This window comes from Cyrtonyx montezumae, unplaced genomic scaffold, assembly GCF_038088225.1.
Source record: "Cyrtonyx montezumae isolate F1298 unplaced genomic scaffold, pur_monq_1.0 scaffold_31, whole genome shotgun sequence".
NCBI lineage: Eukaryota > Metazoa > Chordata > Aves > Galliformes > Odontophoridae > Cyrtonyx > Cyrtonyx montezumae.
The window spans coordinates 2,452,025-2,473,962 of record NW_027072036.1 but is presented as its reverse complement, the minus strand read 5'-3'; the positions used below and the strand labels follow the sequence as shown (position 1 = coordinate 2,473,962).

At 58.0% G+C, this 21,938-nt stretch overlaps 1 protein-coding gene across 4 annotated transcripts in view; it reads right to left on the bottom strand.

Annotated features, from left to right (window-relative positions):
• Positions 1-21,938, bottom strand: part of PHACTR4 (phosphatase and actin regulator 4) — a 34,931-nt gene that overhangs the window by 11,854 nt on the left and 1,139 nt on the right. For 2 of the 4 annotated variants that reach the window (XM_065744726.1, XM_065744729.1), the window contains exons 1-2: positions 5,033-5,338; positions 281-457 (exon numbers count right to left, since the gene is read on the bottom strand). In XM_065744726.1, the coding sequence (XP_065600798.1) occupies positions 281-457; positions 5,033-5,078 (223 nt within the window). In that variant the 5' untranslated portion in view covers positions 5,079-5,338. Of the gene's footprint in view, positions 1-280; positions 458-5,032; positions 5,339-14,297; positions 14,369-15,922; positions 15,970-21,938 lie in introns of those variants that run through there. The other 2 variants (XM_065744728.1, XM_065744727.1) reach the window with 2 other exon arrangements.

The window sequence follows — 21,938 nt, the reverse complement described above, 5'->3', positions numbered from 1 at the left end:
GTTCAGATTTCATCGTACGGCACAGACTAATGAGGGCGGAGGGACTGCGGGCTCAGGCCTGAGCAATCCCTCCCTCCCTGCAGCAGCATGGGGAGGTTCCTTCCAGGAAGGAATTTGTTTGTCTGCAACTATGCTCCATGGCAAGGTGTTCTGGAGAGATTGCAGGTGCCGGCCCACCACCAATTCCTGCCCCAGATCTCACACGTGCCAGCCCTCGGGCCCCCTGGCCAGCTGCAAACCCCCCAGGCGCAGGAAGGGACCCCCCCAGCCCCTCCTTTACCTTCCGAAGTCTCTTTAAATTTGTCGCTGCTTTTCTTTTTCCTCCACTTCCAAGGTTTGAAGATCTTGCCGAAGCCCGAGAACTTGCTTTTCCTCTTGGTGGGGGGCGTGGTGTCCCCCGATTCCAGAACGTCCACCCCCATGCCCGCATCGCTCGGGGGGTGATCCACCTCTTCAGCTGCAGGGAGAGGAGCACAGCAGTCAGCCCGGAGCTGCAGACCCCCGCTGCCAGCTCCCACCCCTTGTGCATGCAAAGAAGGCAGCGAGGCTCCATGCCTTGTAACCATTGGAGCTAGCTCGGGGAGACGAGGGGGGTTTCCCAAGTTAACACTGAGCAGGTTGACTGACAGGAGGGGCTCGTGTCAATGAGCAGCACGACAGCTTCGCCCCAGGAGCACGCATCGCTTTGCTGTGGTTGCAAACACAGTGCAAGACGCATGGAATGACCTGAGCACGGATACCTCGAAGGCTGCAGAGCCCACCTCCATCTGCACACAGCGAAGCTGCCAGCCCCATTGCACCAGCTGTGGGCACTGGGACTGAGCCCTGCTGCTTTTCCTCCCTAAACACAGCCAGCATCGCTGGCCAAGAGCAACAGCTCCGCAGGAAAGCAGCACAATGCAGCCCGTGCCCCACCTACAGCACTCGAGGTCTCTGGAGAACACCACGAGAAGGACGCACAGGAGGGAAGGGACTCACACGAAGACAAAGCCCAACTGGCTGCAGCAGAAAGCTCCTAAAGAAACAACTCTCAAAGCAGAACCAGAGCACGAAACCCTACGCTGGCAGATGTTAAGGGGGTTTTTGATGCACATAAGGGACCGCTTGCAATCAGCAGAACCCAGTGCTGCCTGCAGCAAACATCGCACTGCACGCAAGCAAAGCAAAGCCAGCCAGTGGCCTCAGAGTGAGAACCACACAGCTTCAGCACTGCAGGAGCACCACGCTCCATCCAGGAGGACTCGTGGTGTGGAGAACAGACCGGGACCGACTGCACTCGTGCATCTCGTTTTGGAGCCTTCCAGCCAAGTGCAGTTTGCAAGCCGCCTGGGATCACAAAAGCCCTTTCAGTCGGTCTCAGGCAAAGCCTGCACGGCGTGCTGCAGAAAAGACAACACCCCCCAGGCCACGCAGCAAGGTCAGCCAAGAATCCCTTCTCCCGGGGCTAAGAGATTGGGAAAGGAATTCTAGAGGAAAGCCATGCTGCATGCAGGACAAAGAGCTAGAAAGGGATCTGTTCTATCACATAAATATCCACCACAGACACCAGGCTCCGATGTGCTCCCTGTCAACACAGAGAAGAGCAGGCTGAGGTCAGGAAAGGAACTGGGAAAGCCCCAGCACTGACGTCTGCTGGAGCCCTACGTGCAGCTCTGCCCAGCTCTGCCCAGCGTGGGATTCTGGGGGCCTGGAGCAGACCCTGTGCACACCCTGTGCTGCAGCACCTCGCTCCGAGCACAGCTGAAATGAGGACAATGAACGCAGGAGTGGAACAAGGGAAACCAGAGGGAATTTCAGCACTGGCATCCAGATCCCGTGTGAGTAGCGCAGTACTGAACCAAACGATGGAGCAGAAGAGGAAATCCAGCCCAGGATGCAGGATGGCAAGGAAGGGATCCACCACTGTGCGGACTGGAGGGGAAAAACGACTTCCAGAGCTGGTGCAGGAGGAGCAGCGGGACGGAGCCTCCAGTGGTGTAAGAACACAACCCATTGTTTCCAGCATGCCCCAAACCCTGGGCACTGAAGCCCGGCACACAGTGCGACCACCACCAGTGCCCCCAAAACGATCCCCCTACTCCACGGGGACACGTTCTGTCTGGTGCCAGGGCCAGGCTGCTGCCACGAGTGCCCGCAACCCACCGTCCCTTCCCCTCTTCCTTCCACCATCCCTTAATTACCACGCAGACACGGGCGTTTAAAATAGTCTGTTATGATGCAATTACCAATTAACATTCGCTGCTAATTAGCAGGCGGATCAGCTGCTGTAGGTGTGCTTTTAGCAATCTGTGTTTTAAATACCCTCATTGTTCAGCGATTGCTCATGACAGTGCTCACACTGCCCTGGAAAAGGACTTTTGTGCCAACCACAGCCCATTTCCAGCTCAAATTTCCACCACGATCTGCAAAGGGACGTGGGGGGCCCGGCCCTGCCCTGCACCCAGGCTGAAGGATCTGGCCCCCCTGCTGTCCCACGCTGGTAAACCTGTTTTACATTTCTTACAAAGGTTAAACGAGGTCTTGGAGGCCTGGGTGAAGCTGGTGGAGTCCTCAGTAGAAGGTCAAGAGCTTTCCAGCATGTGGGTCTCAGTATGCCCCTGTGTCACAGAGCAACTGCAAAAGCTATGGTAAGTTCCTTCCCACTACAGGAACACAGAGCTGGGGGAGCCCCCCAGGCACCCCCACCCTGCACAGCTCCATAGCATGGGAAAACCTCACAGTAAAGTCTGCTGTGATGGTGCCCTGCAGTGCATCAGGCCCCGGGCTACTGGGGAGCAAGAGGAGGGGACTGGATGCTGCTCTGAGCCATAGGTGGTGCTGGGTGGGGTGGGTGCTCCATGGGGGTCCCCTCCCAAACTGCTCCAGCCCGTGCCTTGCACACAGCCCCCGAGACCAGTGTGTCTGCAGAGGGGGCTGTGTCCCACCTCTCTGGAAACAACCTGCCCACATCCTCCCCCACCAAAACCAGCAGGTGAACAGGAGCTGTCCAAACAGCGGATCCACATTCACACAAACGCTGAGAGTGAAGTCAGCTCAGGATCCATCACAAAATGGGCACTGCTGCAGCTTTCTGCCTCTTCCTGCATCCCACGGCCGTGCCAACAAGGAGGGACACAGCTCTCCTCAGGCACAGGGGGGTCTGAGAGCCCCCCGCTCTGCCAACCCCCCCTTGTAGGCAGCCACACATTTGTGCTCCACTCCTGCAACCAAAACACCCTCTCAGAAAAGCTCTTCCCCCGTTGCACCCCGAGCTAGGTGTGAGCTGTTGTGCAAGGCCGCTGTGCTGCAACGCCTTTCCTGGGAAGCTGTGTCAGTGGGAGCAGCCGGAGCCCTGCAGGTGGGCTGTGACACGCTGCAAGCCGTGGGGCAGCTGGAAATGCTCCGGTTGTTCACACTGGATGTGGGCAGCAAGCAGCGATGGGGGCTTTAGGAAACACCACCCTCTGCATGATGCTCTAACAGCCTCACCGCTGTCCCACACAGGAGGAGCCACCACGAGCAGGCTCAGCTCGCCCTCACCTTTCAAATGGAGCCCCAGAAGACCCTTTGGTACAGTGCTGAGCGTGGCATCGTGGCATGGCATCAACCAGAGGCCTCCGCTCCAGGAGGGGCTGCAGCTCAGAGCTCCAGGAAACAAGCTGCACTGAAGGGCAATCACTGCAGAGAGGGTCCTGGTGAGTCTTCAAACCACGCACCACCACGAGGCAGCACAGCCAGGGAGGAGTTTGTGTTGTGCTGGGCTGGTACACCACGACACGAGCTGAAAAATCACTTCAAGTCCTGACTTAGAGACCCAAACAAAGCACGGCTGTAGGATGGGAGGAAACCAAAGCACCAAATGCTGACAATACATAGGACATTCCCACACGCCCCGGGGGGAAGCTGCTCATTTCAAAGTGGCACAATCCTCCTTCAGGGAGGAAGGGTCAGCAAGGCCCAGGCTGAGGGCTGGGGCACTGCTGATCACCTTTCTTTCCAGCAGCATCCTGCCGCAGGGATCACAAGAACCATCTCCTTGCACTCACAATTGGCTCAGCAGGAGCTCTGCCAGCAGCACTGCGAGGAGCAGCCCGGGGTGACCTATGAGCAGCAGCAGAACCCACAGCCCACGGTCCTACACCAGGAGAGCCCCTTCCCCAGAGAATTACCAACACCTTCACTGCTCGGGGTGGGAGAAAGAGCTGACGGGGCTCCTAACAGCCCCCAGAGCCAAGGGGATGCTGCTTGCGGCTGCTGACAGTACGGAGAAGACTGAAGTCCTATTTCTCCCATCCACTCTCCCTCAGCACCACTTATTTTTAGCAGCTCTTGAACATGACCGCCCGGAGCAGCCTGGGGGTGGCAAAGCAAAGCCACCGGTTTCATCTGAGCCCTAACAGCACCTGGGAGGCTCAAAGTTACAGAAGTGAAATTGAAGAAGAAAATATTACTCCCTTGGAGGGGATGGGGGACGGGGACGGGGCTGTATTCTGTACGGATCAGCAAATTCCAGGTTAGAGATGAGAGAGAGCAAGCAGCTCAGCGTGAGGAGCTGACAGCATCGCCCTCACTTCTGTGCATCACAGCCCTGGGAACAGCAGTGATGCTGACGGGTGCCCGGCGGCGGTCAGCTCCCCCTCACCACCAAATCCCATCCCAACAAACTCAGACTCTGAGATGCGGAGCAGCAGGCAGGCGGGCGGCTGCGGAGGCCCTTCGCCCCCAGCACTGCTGCAGCTGCCCCCCAAGCGCTGGGAGAGCTCACACCGAAGGAGGCAGCCCTGGGGAGTCCCCTGGGGCCGATTCTGAGCGCGGCACTGGAGGAGTTTCACCGCAGCAAACCCTGAGCCTGGTCGTGCAGGTAAGGGATAAGCGATCCCAAAAACACCGCCCGCAGCACAGCGCCGGGGAACAGAACGGAAGGAAGCGGAGCTATCGCTCCGGGCTCTCCCCAGCTCTGCCTCCCCAGCTCTGCCTCCCCAGCTCTGCCTCCCCCCGTCCCACCTGCAGCCTGCCCCACAGCTCCGCCATCCCCTCGCCCTCCATTACTCACCCGCAGCAGCTGGATGGACCGGTCTCGAAAAGCGCGGCTGCCCCATGAGATCCCTTCCGAAGAAGCTCTCCGGGAGGCGTTGGGAGGAGAGGGGAACAAGTCCAAACCCCGGGAGAGCACCGGGGTCCTCCAAGTGGATCACTCCACAGCCGGGGCCACGGGGTCCGGCACGGTGTGAGCGGAGCTACCGGAGTGGGGCGGCCCGTGGGCCACGCGGGTCCCGCTCCCCGTTCCCCAGGCACTTGATTCTCATAAATAGGCGCCCATGCCAGCTCCCCTGGCGCAGGAATGCCTGTCATTCCAGAGCTGCGCTGGCTGGGGCTGAAGCTCAGGAAGGGGAGGAGACAGCCACGCTCCAGCCACTTAGCTGCACAACACGAAGCATCAACACCCCTCGCTCCTTCCTCACCGCCGGCAGAGAGGAGAGCTGGGGCTTCACCCCAGCGCAGACCCAAACCCAAACCGCACCATCCCGAGAGAGGCAGCGCCGTGCTCTGAGCGCTGCGGTGGGCTGTGCTGCCCTGAGATTAAAGGGGATCTCAAAAGGAGTGTCGGAGCTGATGCACATCCAGACAGACGTGCAGTAAGATACGCTTCAGTGACAATTCCTCTCTCTGCTAAAGTTGCTGGGAAGAAGGCAGGAGCAGGGAGAGCATCTGCTTTGAATTCCGCAAAGGAGAACTGATCTTATTAAGAAGAAATTCTTTTTTTCCTTTTTATCGTGCCACAGCTGCAAGCATCCCCATCCCTCTGCACTGCAGCAGAGTTTAAGCACATCCACTGGGATTCTTCTCAGGTTCTTTGTTAGGATCTCAGCTGAGTAACCCAAAGGAGCACCTGACCCACGTGTGGGGTGGGATCCGACCCCACAGCCCCACAAGAGGAGGGAAGGGGACAGCTGTGATATCCGAGATGTCCACCTGAGTGACACACACACCTGGGAGACGCGGGCTCCCCCGGTCCCTCTGCCGGCACACAGCCTGCAAGGCACTGCAGGAGGGAGCAGCAGTGCCCCACACCTCCACCAGCAGCACAGTGGGGCAGTGGCAGCAGGTGGAGCAGCGATGGATGGTGGGCATGCAGTGGGCGGATCAGCACATTCCTCTCCTCCCTCGTGTGGAGCAGAAGCGACGTTCCCAGCGTGGCTGCTCCTCACACCCACCCACCACCGAACCCATCCCTGTGCTCAGATGGCAGCCGTGCTCCTGGCCTGCCACAGCAGGACGAGGACAGATGGATTCCACCTCATCTCAAGGCTCTCTGCTTGGACACAAAGAAAAAAAAAGACATTTAAATCCAGAGCCAGCTGGAGAAGGCCCATCAAGTTCAGAGATCGGAAGCTGGGAGCCTTCTCCGAGCCTGCACAGCAGCAGCAGCCCACCCTGGGGCAGCCCACGAGCTGGCACGGCCACAGAGGCAGTGCCTCAGTAACTCAGGGCTGTGAGCATCCAGAAGCACACAGCAAACCACTTCTGCGTCCCTGCATCACTGATGGGGTCCCAAGAACCATCAGTGACACCACAGCGAAGTCGCTAATGTCTGCAGAGCTGTGCTGCTCCAGGGGCAGAGATCAGAATCAGATGGTTTGGACGTCAGGTGCTCGAGGAATAGCAGCTGTGACTCTTCTTTCAGGGGGAAGAACATGAGGAGGAGGATGACACAGCACAGAACAGCAGGAATCTGACCCAAAAGCAATGTCAGCTTTTAACGTGGACTCCTGTGGCGTGGGGGCTGCCCGCTGCTCCCCTATAGGGACAAAGGCAGCAGAGCTTCCCCCACCAAGTTTCATTTCCTCTCCATCCAGAGCTGCATGCCATTAAGACCCGGCACCGGAGCGCTCCTGCTCTGCTCATACACACCTCAGGAGGAACTCTTCTGGCTTGTTTCACTTTAAGGACCTAATGAAACCCGTAACGAGCACAAGTATTATTAGCTGCTCTAATAGTGACACTGCTGTTCACATTTCAGTTCGCACCAACGTGAAACGCCGCATTCATCTCCAGTGACTCAGGTTGCGTGATTCAGCCACGGGCACACCAAGGGCTGTTGTGTTCTCCCGTCCCCGCAGACGGAGCCCAGCGATACCGGGCGTTTTCCTTCCCAGCCCATCAGCAGGCACTGCAGGAAGCCCCAGATACCAACGGGAAGTCCCAGTGCCCACGGGAGCGTCTCCCCGGGGCTGAAGGGAGGAGAGGAGGAGGCAGCCAACTCTGGACGTCCTTCATCTCCATGTGCTCGCCAGCCAAGCTCGGCGGATTGGCAGAAGGAGGAAGAGTGTGAAGACAACACGAAGCTGCCCGCAGAGGGGGGCACCTCTGGGCTGTGCTCAGGAGGAGATGCAGAGGAGCTGCACATGATGGCAGCGGGCTGATGCTTCGCATGCTGGCTGCTCGGGCTCAAAGGTCACAAGCCAACAACGTGACGCTCTTCCTTTCCCCTCTCGTGGTATTACGGCCAGCCCGGTGCCGGCGTGGAAACGGAAGCGAGTTTATTTATAAGCCAGCTGGCACCACATTGTTCAGGTCCTGCACTCTTTGATGAACGCGCGCTGCTTCGGATGGGACGGAGCGCTGAGGTAAGCGCTCCCGAGCCACGTGTTTCCCTCCGCGCTTCCTGCGACTCTTCCAAGTGGGAAACTCCCATGTCACAGAGCATTCCCATCCCCTCGTCCCCACTGGTGGGTCAGTGATAGGGCTGCCAGGCCAAGGAGCATCCTGCTCTGTGTGCTCCGTGCTGGGGGTGTCAGCATCCCATGGCCAACGTGGTCCTACACCGCCCAGGAGCGGAGCTGGGCTGAGCGTGGTCATCCTCGTGCTGCAGAGGGAGCAGCCCAGCTGGAAAGCGGTGCAGAGAACAAAAGGAGCACCCACCCGTCACAGGGTAACACAGTGTGATGGGTCTAGGGCAAGGACGGGAGGTCAGAGCATCCCCCAGCCCTGTTTCCCAACGGAAGAAGTGGGACACAGCACTGCAAACACACCTTCAGTGCCTCCTCACCATTCGCCCTAATTACTCACTGCATATGCTAAATATTTTCCTGTTTACAGGCGAGGGAACACTAAGGAATGTAATCCTGAAAATTAAAGATTCACTCCCATCCTGGCTAACCCGAGGGCTGCGGTGATTCACGGCCGTCCTTCGGTGAGGGAACCTCCAAAGCCAACAAAGGACTTTCTGGAGCACCTTGAAGCAGCGTTAACAGAAGCACCGGGCAGAGCCAAAGGAAGCACAGACACAGGACACGTTCCAGCAGAGCATCAGGCATCAAAGCAACAGCACATTGCCAACAGCGAAGCACTCGGAGGCGAGATGCCCATCTGTCACTTCCAGCTACATCACCAGGAAAACGTTAAGCAAAGACATGGAGAACATTACATTAATTATTCCGTCGCTCAGGGAAGAAGCAGCACTTAGCTTAATGCCTATTTCACCCATTCAAAACAATGCTCTCCCTTAGACGACAGAAACAAAGAGACTCAGAAGGGACCTGCCAACCCAACATCACCTCAGGCTTCCCACTGCACAGCACTGGAAGTACACACACACACTCTTTGGCAGAGGGTCAGTCCTCCACTTGCAGGACAGGCCCTGAGAAGCACTGCAGGCTGCAAGCAAACAGCAGCAGTGAGCCCTGCTTGCATTCAGCACAAGACCCGCAGTCCCAGAGCTCTCCTCCTGCCCCTAGACCTCGCAGATGAAGTGTACCTTGAGCTGGAAGCCCGCGTGCAAGCAGGGCAGGAGGATCAGCGCCAGCTTCCTTTCCTCCTTGCAACGCTTGGCAGGAGTCTCAGCAAACACACTCACTCCTCACCCCCAAAACCCACCCTGCAGCACCACGTGTCAGCACCTCCTCCTGCGGGCACCGAGGAGCCCAATTACCCTTCAGCACCTCCAGCCACGCTCTGAAGTCACATTTTTTCCCCATGAGCACAGCAGGCAGCGGCTGCCAGGGCATCCCACTGCCCCTCGCTCAGCTCTGCCTGGGGAGGCTCACAAAAGCGCCGTGGTTCTGCTGCTGGGGAACACCCAGCTCCCACTGCACCTGCTCTGCCCTAATTATCGACCGGGCCAGAAACTCCTCATTAAAATGCAAGGCGAGTTTGGCACACAATCTCAGCTTCTGATCATCTCGAGCAGATACACTGGGAAGAAAAAAGCAAGTTTCCTGCCACGGCGTAGGAACTGAAGGGAACAGCAGACAGATTTGGCTCCGGTCCCTTCAAGCCAACGAGTAAAAGCACACATTACTCTCTTTCTCTCTTGCACCCGTGCAGCTCAGAGCTCGTGCACCTCTCTCTAAGTGCTGCTCGAGATGCAAAAGCCAACTTCGGGCCCAGGAGCTCCCTCCAGGCTCAGTGTGCCTCCGTGAACTGCCTGCAGGTAGTGACAGGCCTGGCCCCCGTCTCCTGAAACGACGCAGACAAATATTTGCTCAATACAGAAAAGCCAGCTCCGAGAGGAACCATTCCAGTTCATCCGCTTTGCGACTCACGCCGATGCAAGCTTCCTTCCCTATCTCAGCACCCAGACAACGCTCGGGGAGCTCAGACCCATGGGGCTCCACGTGCCAAGCCAACGCTCCGCTGCCAGCAGGAGACGTGGATCATCCCCCGGGTCATCCCCTTCCTCACCCCTTCTGAGCCTGCTTGATGGGAGAGGGCAGCAGAACGGCCCAGAGCATCCCAGAGCTGGATGCTGGCCCCCTGCCCTCTGCTTTCTGCCAGCACGGAGCTGCCGTGAGCGTGGCACGCACGGCTCATGTCACACGCCGTGTCCAGCTCCGCTCCCCAACCCAACACCGCTCATGCGTCATCTTTGACTCACAGTGCTGCACAGACAATGCCACAGCAATTGTTTACAGTGTCAAGGACATTTCATATAATTAAAGGAAACGGCCCAAGATGAGATAATACCAACAATCTGCAAGGCACAGCTCGTCATCACCTGGCAGCAAGTTCTCCCTGAGGTCGCTGCCCCGCTGCAAGCAGGACCCCTCACTTCTCCCACACCCGCAGCCAATTCCTCCACCCCAGTGCTGCTCCTGGGGGCCTGCAGCGACGGGCAGGATCCCGAAACAACAGCCCACAGTCCTAACCTGACCCCACCAAACAGCACTGCTGCTCTGCACAGCTGCAGCACTGCTGGTGGGACACACGGATAAAGGTCTGCCCACTGGGACTGCCTCTGCTACAGCCTGAGCCACGAGCCTGCAAATATTTGCTCACCTTGGACCATTTGTGCAGCATAAGAGTTACAGCACGCTGCTATTCCAGGTATGTGAGCTAGCAAGCTCACAGCCAAGCCACACAGGCTTACTCATTAGGGCCTTCGTTTCCTCGCTGCCAGATCACTGTGGCTCTTGAGCTCTCTTGACCCCCAGGACGACCCCTCTGAAGACCCCACTGGTATCCAGAGCCCAGAACACCCTCACCCCCTGCAGCTTTTCCCCATAGCAGAGGTGCTCCATCCTCGTGCCCTGTCCCAGTGTGTCCTTCTCATGCTGTGACACGACAGCCCAGGGACAGAACTCACTGAACTCATTGCCAGGAAGGCACAGCAGATAAAAGCCTCACTCCATCCTCGTCCTCCAGCCCTCTTCCTTAGAGATGGGCTCGAGGGATCTTCGCTGCGGAGGAGGGAATGGCTTTGTGAGGTGGGAGGATGCTGGTTGTCAAAGGGGCTTTTCCCCCAAAAAAGAAATACTGCAGCACTGCTGAAAAGCAGCACCCCACCCCCCCCTGCAAAGCACCCACGGGAGGGCTGATCAGTGCTGATCAGTGCTCCATCCCGAGCAGGAAAATGTAAAACAGCAAAGCCCCGAGCAGACAGGGAATGTCAGGGGTGCCAGGCTCACGGCAGTAATCCCATTACAGAGGTATCCAGAGCAAGCAGTTTCCTCAATATTTGCAAGATAACGGGATTAGCTTCGTGTTCAACATCATTCCAGACTAATAATTGCAGCATTGCTCCTTAGGCCCTGCTGCCATCGACTCAAGGGGGGGATTCCCACCGACCCCCCCAGACAGCCCCAGCTTTAAAAGCCGTTCATTAGCATCGGCATTTTAACTTAATTACTTCGAGAGATTTTCCATCCTTCCACAAAGCGAAATGCAACTTAACCCCTCGAACACGCAGCGCTCAGACAGAGCCAGCTGCTGTGCTCCCCACCAGTCGGCACGTGCTGCACCACTTAAAGCCTCCCCTTACTATCTCCGACCCCCCCAGCTCCTCGCAGCCCCATTTCCCCCATTATTTTCCCCCATTATTCCCCCCTATGTCGCCCGGAGCTCCGCGGGCCGCCCCCCGCCCGACTCCCGGTCGCCCCCTGGCGGCCGCGCGGCAGCACTGCACCCCGCCCAGCGCCGCCGTTCCCTCCTCGCTCCCACGCAACGCCGGAGGACCCACGCGCTTCGCTGCGATCAGCCGCGTTCATCCCCCAGGAAAACGTCCCGGGCGAAGCACTGCCTCGGCTGCAGAGCTAAGCGCGGATTCCGGCGTCCTTCGTGACTTCAGAAACAAACTGCCCCGTCTCCATCTCTACGCATCCCTCCGTTGATCGCTCCGCGTGCTGGCAACGGCAACGCCTCTCGTGTACCCAACGCAACGGCAGCGTCGTGCTGCTACGGGACAGAAGGACAGCGACTGCCGCAAGGAAACGGCCTCATTACCCTAATAACGCTGCATTACCCCGAGGCACAAACCCAGACCCGCCCCGAGCACCAGGACCCACCGGGGCTGCAGCGCCGTGCCGTCTGCAGGAGGCAAAACGGAGCTCAGGCACCCATCGTTTGTAACGCGCAGGGGAATGCAACGTCCCCATAACCCAGCTGGCAAGTCCTCTAGAAAGCAGGCAAGGCACAGCCAGGATGGGGGGCTGCTTTTCCCACGCTCTCCTCGCACCCATTAACCCGCGGTTATCGCCTGCACAAAGCCACCCCAGGAGCTGGGCTTCAAGTTGTGCTCAGTGTCTGAGGAGACAAAAGCTACCTCCAGAAATCAGAGCCGGGCTCCTTCCCAACATGACGGCCAGAGCAGCTTTGTTCAGCCAACCCCACTCGAGAGGGCAGCAGTGTTAGTGACAGCATCCCACCCCACAGGCCAGGCCTGCCATTCATCGCGGGCATCACTGCGTGACCCAAAAAATGCTAACAACGATGGCTTCATTGAAACCAAGCCCTCACACCTCCGGTTCCAGGCAGGCCTCTCCTCCAGCCCCAGCCCCGATGGGATCCACTGCTGAAATGTGGTGGTGTACTACAGAAAACAGCACTGCAGAGGGCAAGGTGAGCTTCAGCTCTGAGCTCAGGACTGGGAACCCCCGCCCTCCAGCAGTGCCCTGCTTCCCAAGCCACGTCCCAGCGAGTCAGCCCGGACTGATTACACGTCCTACATCCTTATCTCTTGATACAAGGAAACTGTTCAACTCAATCTGAGCACTGCAGCAGGTGCAACACCTCTCACACAGCATCGGCATCCACCCTGCACAAACCCTGCACCCACAGCTTCAGAGCAGCCCAGAACGAGGTGCTGCAGCCACAGGGGGCAGAGCAGCGTGGGCATCCCACGAAGGGCCCCACACACCCTGGGAACTGCGAGCTGAAGAACAAAAGAGCGTCAGGATCGTGTCCCAGAGGGCTCTGCTGACCTGCCAAGTGCACTCACCTACTTCCAGCAATGCATTCAGGCAGGTTAGCCAGTGCTGCACCTCGTTTAAAAGTCAAATGGTCCCAGATGAGATCAGCGCAGCCCTCTGGTAATCGCGTCCCCGGCGCGGGCGGGTTCTGCCTCTCTTGCTCGTTTGCAGAATAGGACACTTCAGCCGTAATTAAACGTTTAATCTCAGACACTTTGACCACTTTGGCTCTTCTATTGTATTGCACAAAGCAGTTATAGTGCTGTATACATAATACACTGCATCTCATGAGGGAATCGTGGCTCGTGCCTTCCTGGAGGACAAACCCTCCCCGCAGGGCATTACCCGAAGGAGCAGCAGGGCTGGTGCTCCCAACGAGAAGGGATCTGCAACTCCATCTGCACATGCAATTTCCCCAACACCGGAGCATCTGCTGGCAACTGGAGCACTGAAGGTCCCCAGAGCAAAGCCTCCCTTGGAGAAAGGCTCGGGCTGTGCTGGACATGCAAGCTGCTCATTCTGTAGCTCTCAGCCTGTGTCCTCATTAGGCCACTGCACCACTTGCACGAAGGAAAGGGCTGAAACACAGCTCGTGCCACCTTGAGAGGGCAGCAGCCTCAGGGAGAGACACACACTGAAAATGAGTGCGGCGCTGCAGCTCCCTGCGGCCACGAGGGATCTGAACTGGGGGAGACACTGCAGTGCCAGTCCTGTTCAGCAGATAGCTGTGTAGGTGGGACCGTGGGAAGGAGGGACGCTCGGCCCCACACCACGGGGATCTTTAGAACCCACACACTGCTCCCACCATCCCCATCCCCCCGCCGATGGGGCAGCTCGGGCAGTGCCCTGACTTCACACTGACCCCGAATCACTGCCACCTCCTCTCAGCTCTCAGCTCCTGCCACTTCCTTCCTGCTGTCCCCCACGGGTCCCACAGCACCACCCAGCAGCACCAGGGTCTCGTCACAAGGCCAATCAGTGCGGGCTGCTGCCGTGTGGGACACCTCTCATGCTCTCTATGCTGATGCCCATCAGCAGCACTGCCTGCAGTGAAACAACCCGGCTTTGCTCAGTCCCTCCATCCGAGAGCAGAGCAGCCACACGCAGGTCCGGATCACCGCCATCAGCCCACGTGGTAACCAAGTGCAGGCACGTGCTCAGGGTCGAGGCTGGCAAGAAGCTGCTGCTTGGAAAAACAACCCAGGGTAGAGTGGAGGGCAAACGCTGCGGACCTGCTCTGAAATGTGCACCTACACGCTCTGAAGCCTCCCTGCAGAAGCCTGGAGACCGCGCTCCCACCGGTCCTTGGGGGCGAGCACGAATTAAAGCCTGAAGACAACAGTGCACTTCATTTTTAATTAGCCGAGGCATCCAGCCAAGAGGAGCTCCCCCACCCACTGTGGCCAGTGAAGCCTGACAGCTAAAAAGGATTTCTGCTCGACTGTGCAGTCCCAGTGGCCATTCGAAGCACACCAGCTCTGAACACGTGCCAATGCGGTTAAAACAAAAGCCAGCCATGCAGCATTGGGAGTGCAGTTAATGTACAACCAAGTTAAGGACAGCATCAAAAAGCACCAGGCTCTGCAGGAGCAAAGGGCACGGCTTCAGCTCCTGCACGCAGCTCTGCCTTACCTCATCTCCAGCCCCAGTGCCCGGAGCAACCCCGGAGTCCTGAGCTTAGCAGCACCTGGAGAATGAGCGTCCTTAAAAGCAAAGTAATTAAACAAAAATAGCAATGAGAGACCCGTTTGTTCACCCTGCTTTGAGCTGTCAGCTCCCAGCACTGAGGACACAAAGCTTCATGGTCAGGGGCCCTGTGCACAAGAAGACCGAGTCCAGGTTCTCCATCCTGAACTCGCACAGCTGAAGCAGTTCTACTTCAGCTGATGAGATGGGGGCAGAACGTAAGGCCTTTCACATCCCAGCCCACGGGCACTGCTCCCATCAGCAAACAGAGCTCCTGGCAGCTCGACAGGCTCCAGCCCACCAAGACACGGGGCAAGGAGGGACGTGAAGCTTTGTGACACACACACAGCTAGCCACGGGCAGCCCCAGCAGAGGCCGGCTCCTGGGGAACAAGCACAGCCCAAAGTGCAGCTCAAAGCCACGCTGTGAAGGCTGGAGGGGTGGAACAACTCGCCCTGCTGCTGCCTGCACCCCAGGGCTGAGCAGCAAGCTGCCATCTGCACGGCCACCTCTCCCACCTCCCCACGGAGGCTGCACCCGGGATCAGTTTGCCCCAAGCAAACTGCAGGGGAGACATCACCACCACTTCAATGGGCACCTTACACACTAACGATTAGAGGGCACAGCAGCAGTGCCTGCCACCAGGATTATAAGCCTGATGTGCCCTCAGGCACACACACTCAGCTCTGTCCAAGCAGCTTTGCACGAAGGCAAGACCTGGCACCCCGAGCGCAGCACGCACTGCCGACACGCGCATCGCTTCTCGAGCTTCAAGGATGGCATCACCTGACTGCACAGGAGGAGTCTGCAAATAACCTCTGTGGGCACAGAGCTGCACTTCGCTGCGAGTTTGGAGTCATCGTGGTGCAGAGATGTGAGGTGAGTGCTCGTGGAGATGGCTGCCCACTGCACAGCCCCACCTCAGTGGTAATGGAAAAAATGGTGGTGGAAAAACCAGTGCTCCCACGGCCAGTTTAGGCGAGGGGTTGGAATACTCATTCAAGAACATCTGGAGCCAAAAAATCTGCTGGTTTTAGAGGAAACCAAATCCTTAGGTTAAAGCTGAAAGGAATGAGCTTGCTCGCCTCAGGGCGAGTGGTAATCAGGGCCTGAAGCGAGAGCCTGAAAGCCAAATTTTAATTAAAAACCTCACATCTTCTGCAAGACAGAGCAGCCCAGGGAAATAAACACAGCAAGATCAGGAGCTACCAGGAGCAGATTCCTCCTTCTGACTTGTCATTGCCCTGCTCCAATCACACCAGCTCAATGCTCCTGGCCTCCTACCTACTAAGGAAGGGGATGTTACTTGTTTTCGAGAGCCTGGGATATTCAAGAGTCCAATTCCAGCTTGCAGGGAAGGGATATTTCAGAAGAGATCTTCCAGACCACAGCACACAGCTCCATCAGCTCCAGTCCACACCATCCATACAGCAGAGCTGCAGCTGACGCGGCCGCCAAACCATCTCATTTGCTGATCATCTACACTTAATTAAAGGCGTGAGGTTCAAAATAACGAGGTTCACTGCAGTGCTTACCCAAGGAAGGAGCAGGCACAGCATCAGAGCACTCACCAGCGTTCTCTTCCATTCCTCCCGTGCACTGACGTCCTCAGCAATTCCTATGGAGACAGGAAACACAACTGACACTCAGATGAGAATTCCAGGCGTGACCAAAGCCCACACTTCACTTCTTCACCAGCACCAAACAGCACTGTGCAGAGCACCCAGAGCAGAGACCCCCCAAAAAATCCCAGCCAAAAGAGTGGCACTGCCCCTCTGCCACACGGTGCGTGGGAAGGAAAGCTGGGACAAAGCATCAGTCCTTCACATCTGCACGTCCACCAGGATCTGTGCGTGCTGCAAAGGGAACAGCACATCCTTCCAGAGCGATGAGAGCAGCAATGCACAACGTGCTGGGGAGAGGGACCACGAGGAGGAACTGGGATCTCAGCACTGAGCCCGGCTGCTGCATGGGGAGAGTTCTGAAATGAGGTGTGAGAGGAACAGAGTCCAGAGAAATGGGGATGTGCCTGGATCCGGATAGAGACACACTCAGTGCTTTGGAAATGCTGCACAGATCAGCCAGGCACTGCTGCAGGACTCCAACACAGGGAGAGCTCCTCCACAAAGGCACCAGTGCTCAGAGCACGGCTGGAAACCGCAGCTCAGCGAGCTCATTTCAGAGGCAGCTTATCCTGAAGTCGCTCAGAAACGCTCTGAGAACCCCTCTGCTTTAATCCAGGAGCACTGCTAAAACGCACACGTGTGCTGGAGGTCTGGTTTAGCACGTGTGCCCAGTGAGGCCTGCTCCAAGTGCCGTGTGAGCAAGGACAGCACGCACAGCAGTGACAGTGAGTGCTCCTCGTTGAAGGCTGAGAGGTGCACGTATCTCCAGGCACCTGCACACAGCCCCCCCCCAGCTGCAGCCCCACAGCACAGGGCATCTGCAGCTCAGGCCTTCTGGGAAGGGAAAGCAGAAGAGAAGCAAAAGCAGACACCTCAAAACCTACTTCATCCTCAGCAGAGATGACAGCAGCCCTGCTGCTGCCCAAAGCCACCGGGGAGTTCGGCTTAATTTGCCTTTCAAGGGCATTCCTGTGCAGGCTGCACTGAGCTCTGCACATTGCCAGGGCCGTGCTCGTGCCTGGAATACTGATGGTGGCAGTGTGCTCAGGGCAGCACTGCTGCGTGCACCAAGGACATGTGTCACCAGCAGACAGCACAGCCAGAAGCATCTCCACCACGGAGCTAAACCCAGAGAGCTGGCTGCAGGCAGAAGGAGAAGGAAAGAGAAGTGAGGTTGGAGCAGGGGGAGCAGCATCCAGCAGGATGCCAAGTGGGCACACACCTCCCCGCCTCGCTGGGAAAGCTCTCAGCAAAGCACCGGGTGATGCAATGCACGCTGTGCTGCAGTGCTAGCTGGGAGCTGCGAACGCAGAAACCACTCCACAGCAGTCAGACACAACCCACCTTGCACGATGGGAACTTACTGTCACCCCCTACCACCAGACCTCCCCTCCCCCCACCCCTGAGAAAACCTGGGTGTCACTTTGTGCTTGTAGCACAGCCCGTGTGCAGGCCCACCAGATTCCTGTGTCTGAGCACTCAGATGTGAGTATAATTGCACTGAGCCACGTGCTCCAGGCACTGCCCCGGGATGCTCACACCCCTCAGCTGCACCCCCCCCCAGTCCTCGACACCTTGGCCTGCCTACTCTGCATTTTTTTTTGCAGCTTTCTGCACCCATCTACAAACACATCTTGTTCTGCCGACCCCGCTCTGAACTCGTGGCATGGTGATGCAGCAGAAGCGAGCCGTGGTGTCACGCTGTGTTCTCAGCACTATTCCCACAGCTCAGAGCACGCTGCAGCTGGGGCATGGCACAGCCCAGCCCTGCCCACCCCCCCCTGCAGCAGCACCTGGAGCAAAGGCCGGGCTGCAGCCCTGCTCCAGCAGTCAGAAGAACAAGCCGGGTGTAAACCAGTTGCAAGAGGCACAGCGTGGGCAGGGATCTGGCCTCTGCTGCTTCCTCATGTCCCCATTTGCAGCAGCCCGTGCCCGGAGCCCTTGGATGCTCTACAGTGAAGCTCATTAGCTGTGCCACTCTGCACTCATGCTGGTCCTGATCTTGGGCTGCTCGTCTCCTCCCCAACACCAAAGAGCATCTTTCAAAGGATGGAGAGATGCTTCCACGTGCACCCAGAAGCATGGCAGCGTGGGGCTCGTTGTTATTCCCAGCTGTCGTGCAGCTGTGACACCCCCAGTGCAAGCAGGACATCACCACCTGCACCCCAGCTCCTCCCTCCTGTCCCCATTCCCAACACGTGCCCATCAGGGCTCTCATGTAGCAAGCCCAAAGCGTGCTGCTTCTCCCCCTGCTCTAGGGGAAAAGCACACAGAGGAGAGCCACGATGTCCTTATAACACCCCCAAACTACAGCTGGGGCAGAGCATTGACACAGGGCAGAGCATTGACACACACCCAGCAGCCCGAGGATCACGGTCCAGCACTGATCCACACTGCAAGCACCCACGAAGCGAAAGCAAACTCACTCGCCACGCTTCCAGGTGTTTCATTTTGCTAACAACAGTCAGTGCAGAAAACAGCAGCGAGGCAGCACACCAGCTCAGCCTCTGCTCCACAGCAGTGCCTTGAAGAGCACTTCAAGTCCCACCACCTCCACCCAGGACACGGCCTGCAGCGCTGCAGCTGCTCAGATGCCCCTGCTGGGGGCAGGACAGCTGCTCAGCACTCAGGAAGGGACAAATCCAGAAAGAGAGCTGCAAACGGCAGCTGTCAATGCATGGCACACTCCAACAGGCAGGTGGGAGAAATGCTCGCAGAGCAGCTAAGGGAAGCAGCAGCTCCTCACTGCAGATGCAGCACTTGTGACAGTGGGGTCCCCAGGAAAGCAGTGGATGTGCTCCTGCACCGTGTGCCTGTGGGTGGCACAGAGATCTAACGCTGCCAGAGTGGATTTGGGATGATGGAGTGAACGAGAAAACTCACCTGCAGAGATCAGAGATCAAGCAAGCCAAAAGATGATGAGAAAAAAACAAAAACAAAGCCTGGGGGCTACAGCTGATGGAATTAAACCAGGCTGCTAACGAGGTTCTGGTCATCCACAGAAGGACAACGCATCACCAAAGTGCACGTTAATGCATCGAGATAGCCAAGAGCACAGTGCACACACTGCTACCCCCACAAACCACGGCACTGCAGCACCCCCAAATAGCCACAGACCTCTGCAGCACAGCCAGACCTCCTGACCTCAATCAGCACAGCGATGGGAAGCACGTGGGAGATAGGGAGAGGCCTGGCAGGCAGCTCACCTCGCAGTGCTTGCCTGGAGCCACAGCCAGCACTGCAAAATCCAGAGAAACAGGGGAAAAAAAACCCAACAACAAACCCTTAAAATGAGCACTGAGCTCTGGGTTTCTGCTGAGCCCTCCCCTGCTCTGGATTTGGCCTTTTTGTTCTGCTCCACTGCTGTGTCCTTGGACGTGAGAGCAGGTTTGCTGACCCCCCTCCCCCAGCACAGCTATCAGTGCTGGTGCTCTGCTTGGCACACACAGCCCTCTGATAAGTGCCAGCATGAGTTACAAATGGCCCCGTTCCCTCCACCCACAGCTGCCATCCCAGCCAGCACCACACAGGAAGGCTCCTGAACAGGGAAACCAACCCCAGCAGGACCCCAACCCACAGCGATCCACGGGAACCAGAAATAAAGCAAAGCACTTCACTTTTTCAGACTCCAGAAGCAGCTCTGTGTCTGCCCCGGGAGGCAGAAGCCCGGAGCCACGGCCAGCTGCCACCACTGGGAACACAGGGTTATTTGGTGGTACCACGACCATGCAGCCCCCCATCTCCAGAGGGGGTGAAATGAGCTGCAGGAGGTTTTTATCACTGCCTTAACCACCGACCTCTGCATCCCACACCTCCACATCTGCAGCAAAGAGCCCCTCACCAGCAGCCAAAGCCCGCAGAGCTCAGCTCCAACACAGCAGCCCAAAGCTGGACCCCCAGCACAACCCCAACACCTCGCTCAGAAGGAAACAGAGCCGTGGGGTCCCCGAGCTCTGCCACAGCCAGCCCGGGGCAGCAGCAGCTGGCTTCAGTCCTGCCCTGGTTCCTCAATTCGTTGCTCACGTGGCCATGAGCAAACACTTCTCAGTGCAAGGGAAGGGAGTGAACGCACGCAGGGCTCCTCCAGTGCACGTAGTGCTGCACAGCCACAGCCCAAAGGGCAGAGCACCCAGGGAGACCCAAAGGGCAGAGCACCCAGGGAGACCCAAAGGGCAGAGCACCCAGGGAGACCCAAAGGGCAGAGCACCCAGGGAGACCCAAAGGGCAGAGCACCCAGGGAGACCCAAAGGGCAGAGCACCCAGGGAGACCCAAAGGGCAGAGCACCCAGGGAGACCCAAAGGGCAGAGCACCCAGGGAGACCCAAAGGGCAGAGCACCCAGGGAGACCCAAAGGGCAGAGCACCCAGGGAGACCCAAAGGGCAGAGCTCTGCGCTGCACGGAGCACCGTCTGCAGCCACACTGGGCCAGAGGGGCTCTGCTGTCCCTTCCCACCCCGCAGCCTCACCTCCACCTGAGCTGCTCTGAGATCCGGGCAAAACAGGGCTCCCTCCCTCACATTTACAGGATGATTTCAAGCCTCTACTTCCAAGCTGTTACTTAAACCCCTCCGATGCACTCGGGAGCAATACCCACAGTGCCAACAAGCACTGACCCACTGGGCCCCGTGCACCCCCCAGCCCACGCTCACAGCCTGGCATTCCAGTTCTACCAGTTCCCTCTGCCCCTCGTTGCTCCCATTCCCTGGGAACAAACAGCTCTGCTCTGTGAGCCGTGCCACAGCAAGCCACCTGCTCCCTGCACAATTAAAAGCATTTCCAAAGCACAGCCCCCACCTCCAGCACGGACAGATGGGCACACGGGGCAGCTCTGCTCCCAGCACTGCTTTGTGCTGCAGGGCCGGGATGCAGAGCACAGCACAGCCTGCCACACAGCACCTGTGAGCTGCTCCAGCTCACTCACAGGCCAGCTAAACTCACAGTCTGCTAAAGCACACCTCTCCCCCAGGCAGACCACGTCCTGCCATCTCCTCGAGGCACTCCGTGCCCTGGGCATCCCTGCCGAGCAGTGGTGAATCTCAAAATGCAGTGGTGCAGCACCAGCCTGGCTGGCTTGAACATGCTCCACTGCAGGAAGGAAACAGCTCTTCTACAGAGGAAGCAATAGCCCCGAGGGCGGGCAATGAAAGCCCACCTCCCACCCCGTGGGACTCACAGCCCCATGGTCTGCGGGCACCCAGGGCAGGCCTGGCTCTCAGCAGCTCCGTGCAAGCAGCCTGAAAGGCAGAAGGGCACCAAACGAAGCTACCTGCCACGGGGATGCTTTGAACACAGCCAAGCAGCAATCACAATGCACCACGGCCCTCCCAAGTAATTCTGAAGACAGAGACTGACCAACAGAAGGGGCTGCACGCAGCCAAAGCCCACCAGGGTGAGCAGCAGGGAGTGCTGGAAGGACACAGCACCATCCACGTGTGACCGCACGGTGCTGCTGCCCTGCCTGGCAACGGGAAGGCCGAGAGCTCGCAGCCACACGAGGAATCCTGCTCCTTAGATAAGCAGCACAGTAAAGCAAGCCAACAGCCCTCACGTCCACGCTGAGCTGCCACAGACACGGCAGCCCCTCTGCCAGCAGCTCCCTGCAGGAATACCTGCTGTGTAATCCTGATTCACGTAATCACAGGCGTCGGGTGCTGGAGCTGCAGCACTCCCTGCTCCTGCTTTCCTGACCTGCATCCATCTCTCCTCACCTCACTGCAGCCTGGCTGGAGCCAGCCCTGACCCAGGCCGGCTGTACGAGCAGACTTTTCCAACCCACGCACCTGTCTCCATCATCAGAAAACAGCCCATAATTTATGAGACAAGCAGAACAGAACAGCAGCAAAAACCGCTGCTCACGATGCTGAGCAGGTACGAGTTCCCCTGCATCCCCCCTCTATCAGCTGTCCTCACCCAGTGCTGCACAGGTGACAGAAAAGCGGATGGCCTGGAGCCATAGCTGAGC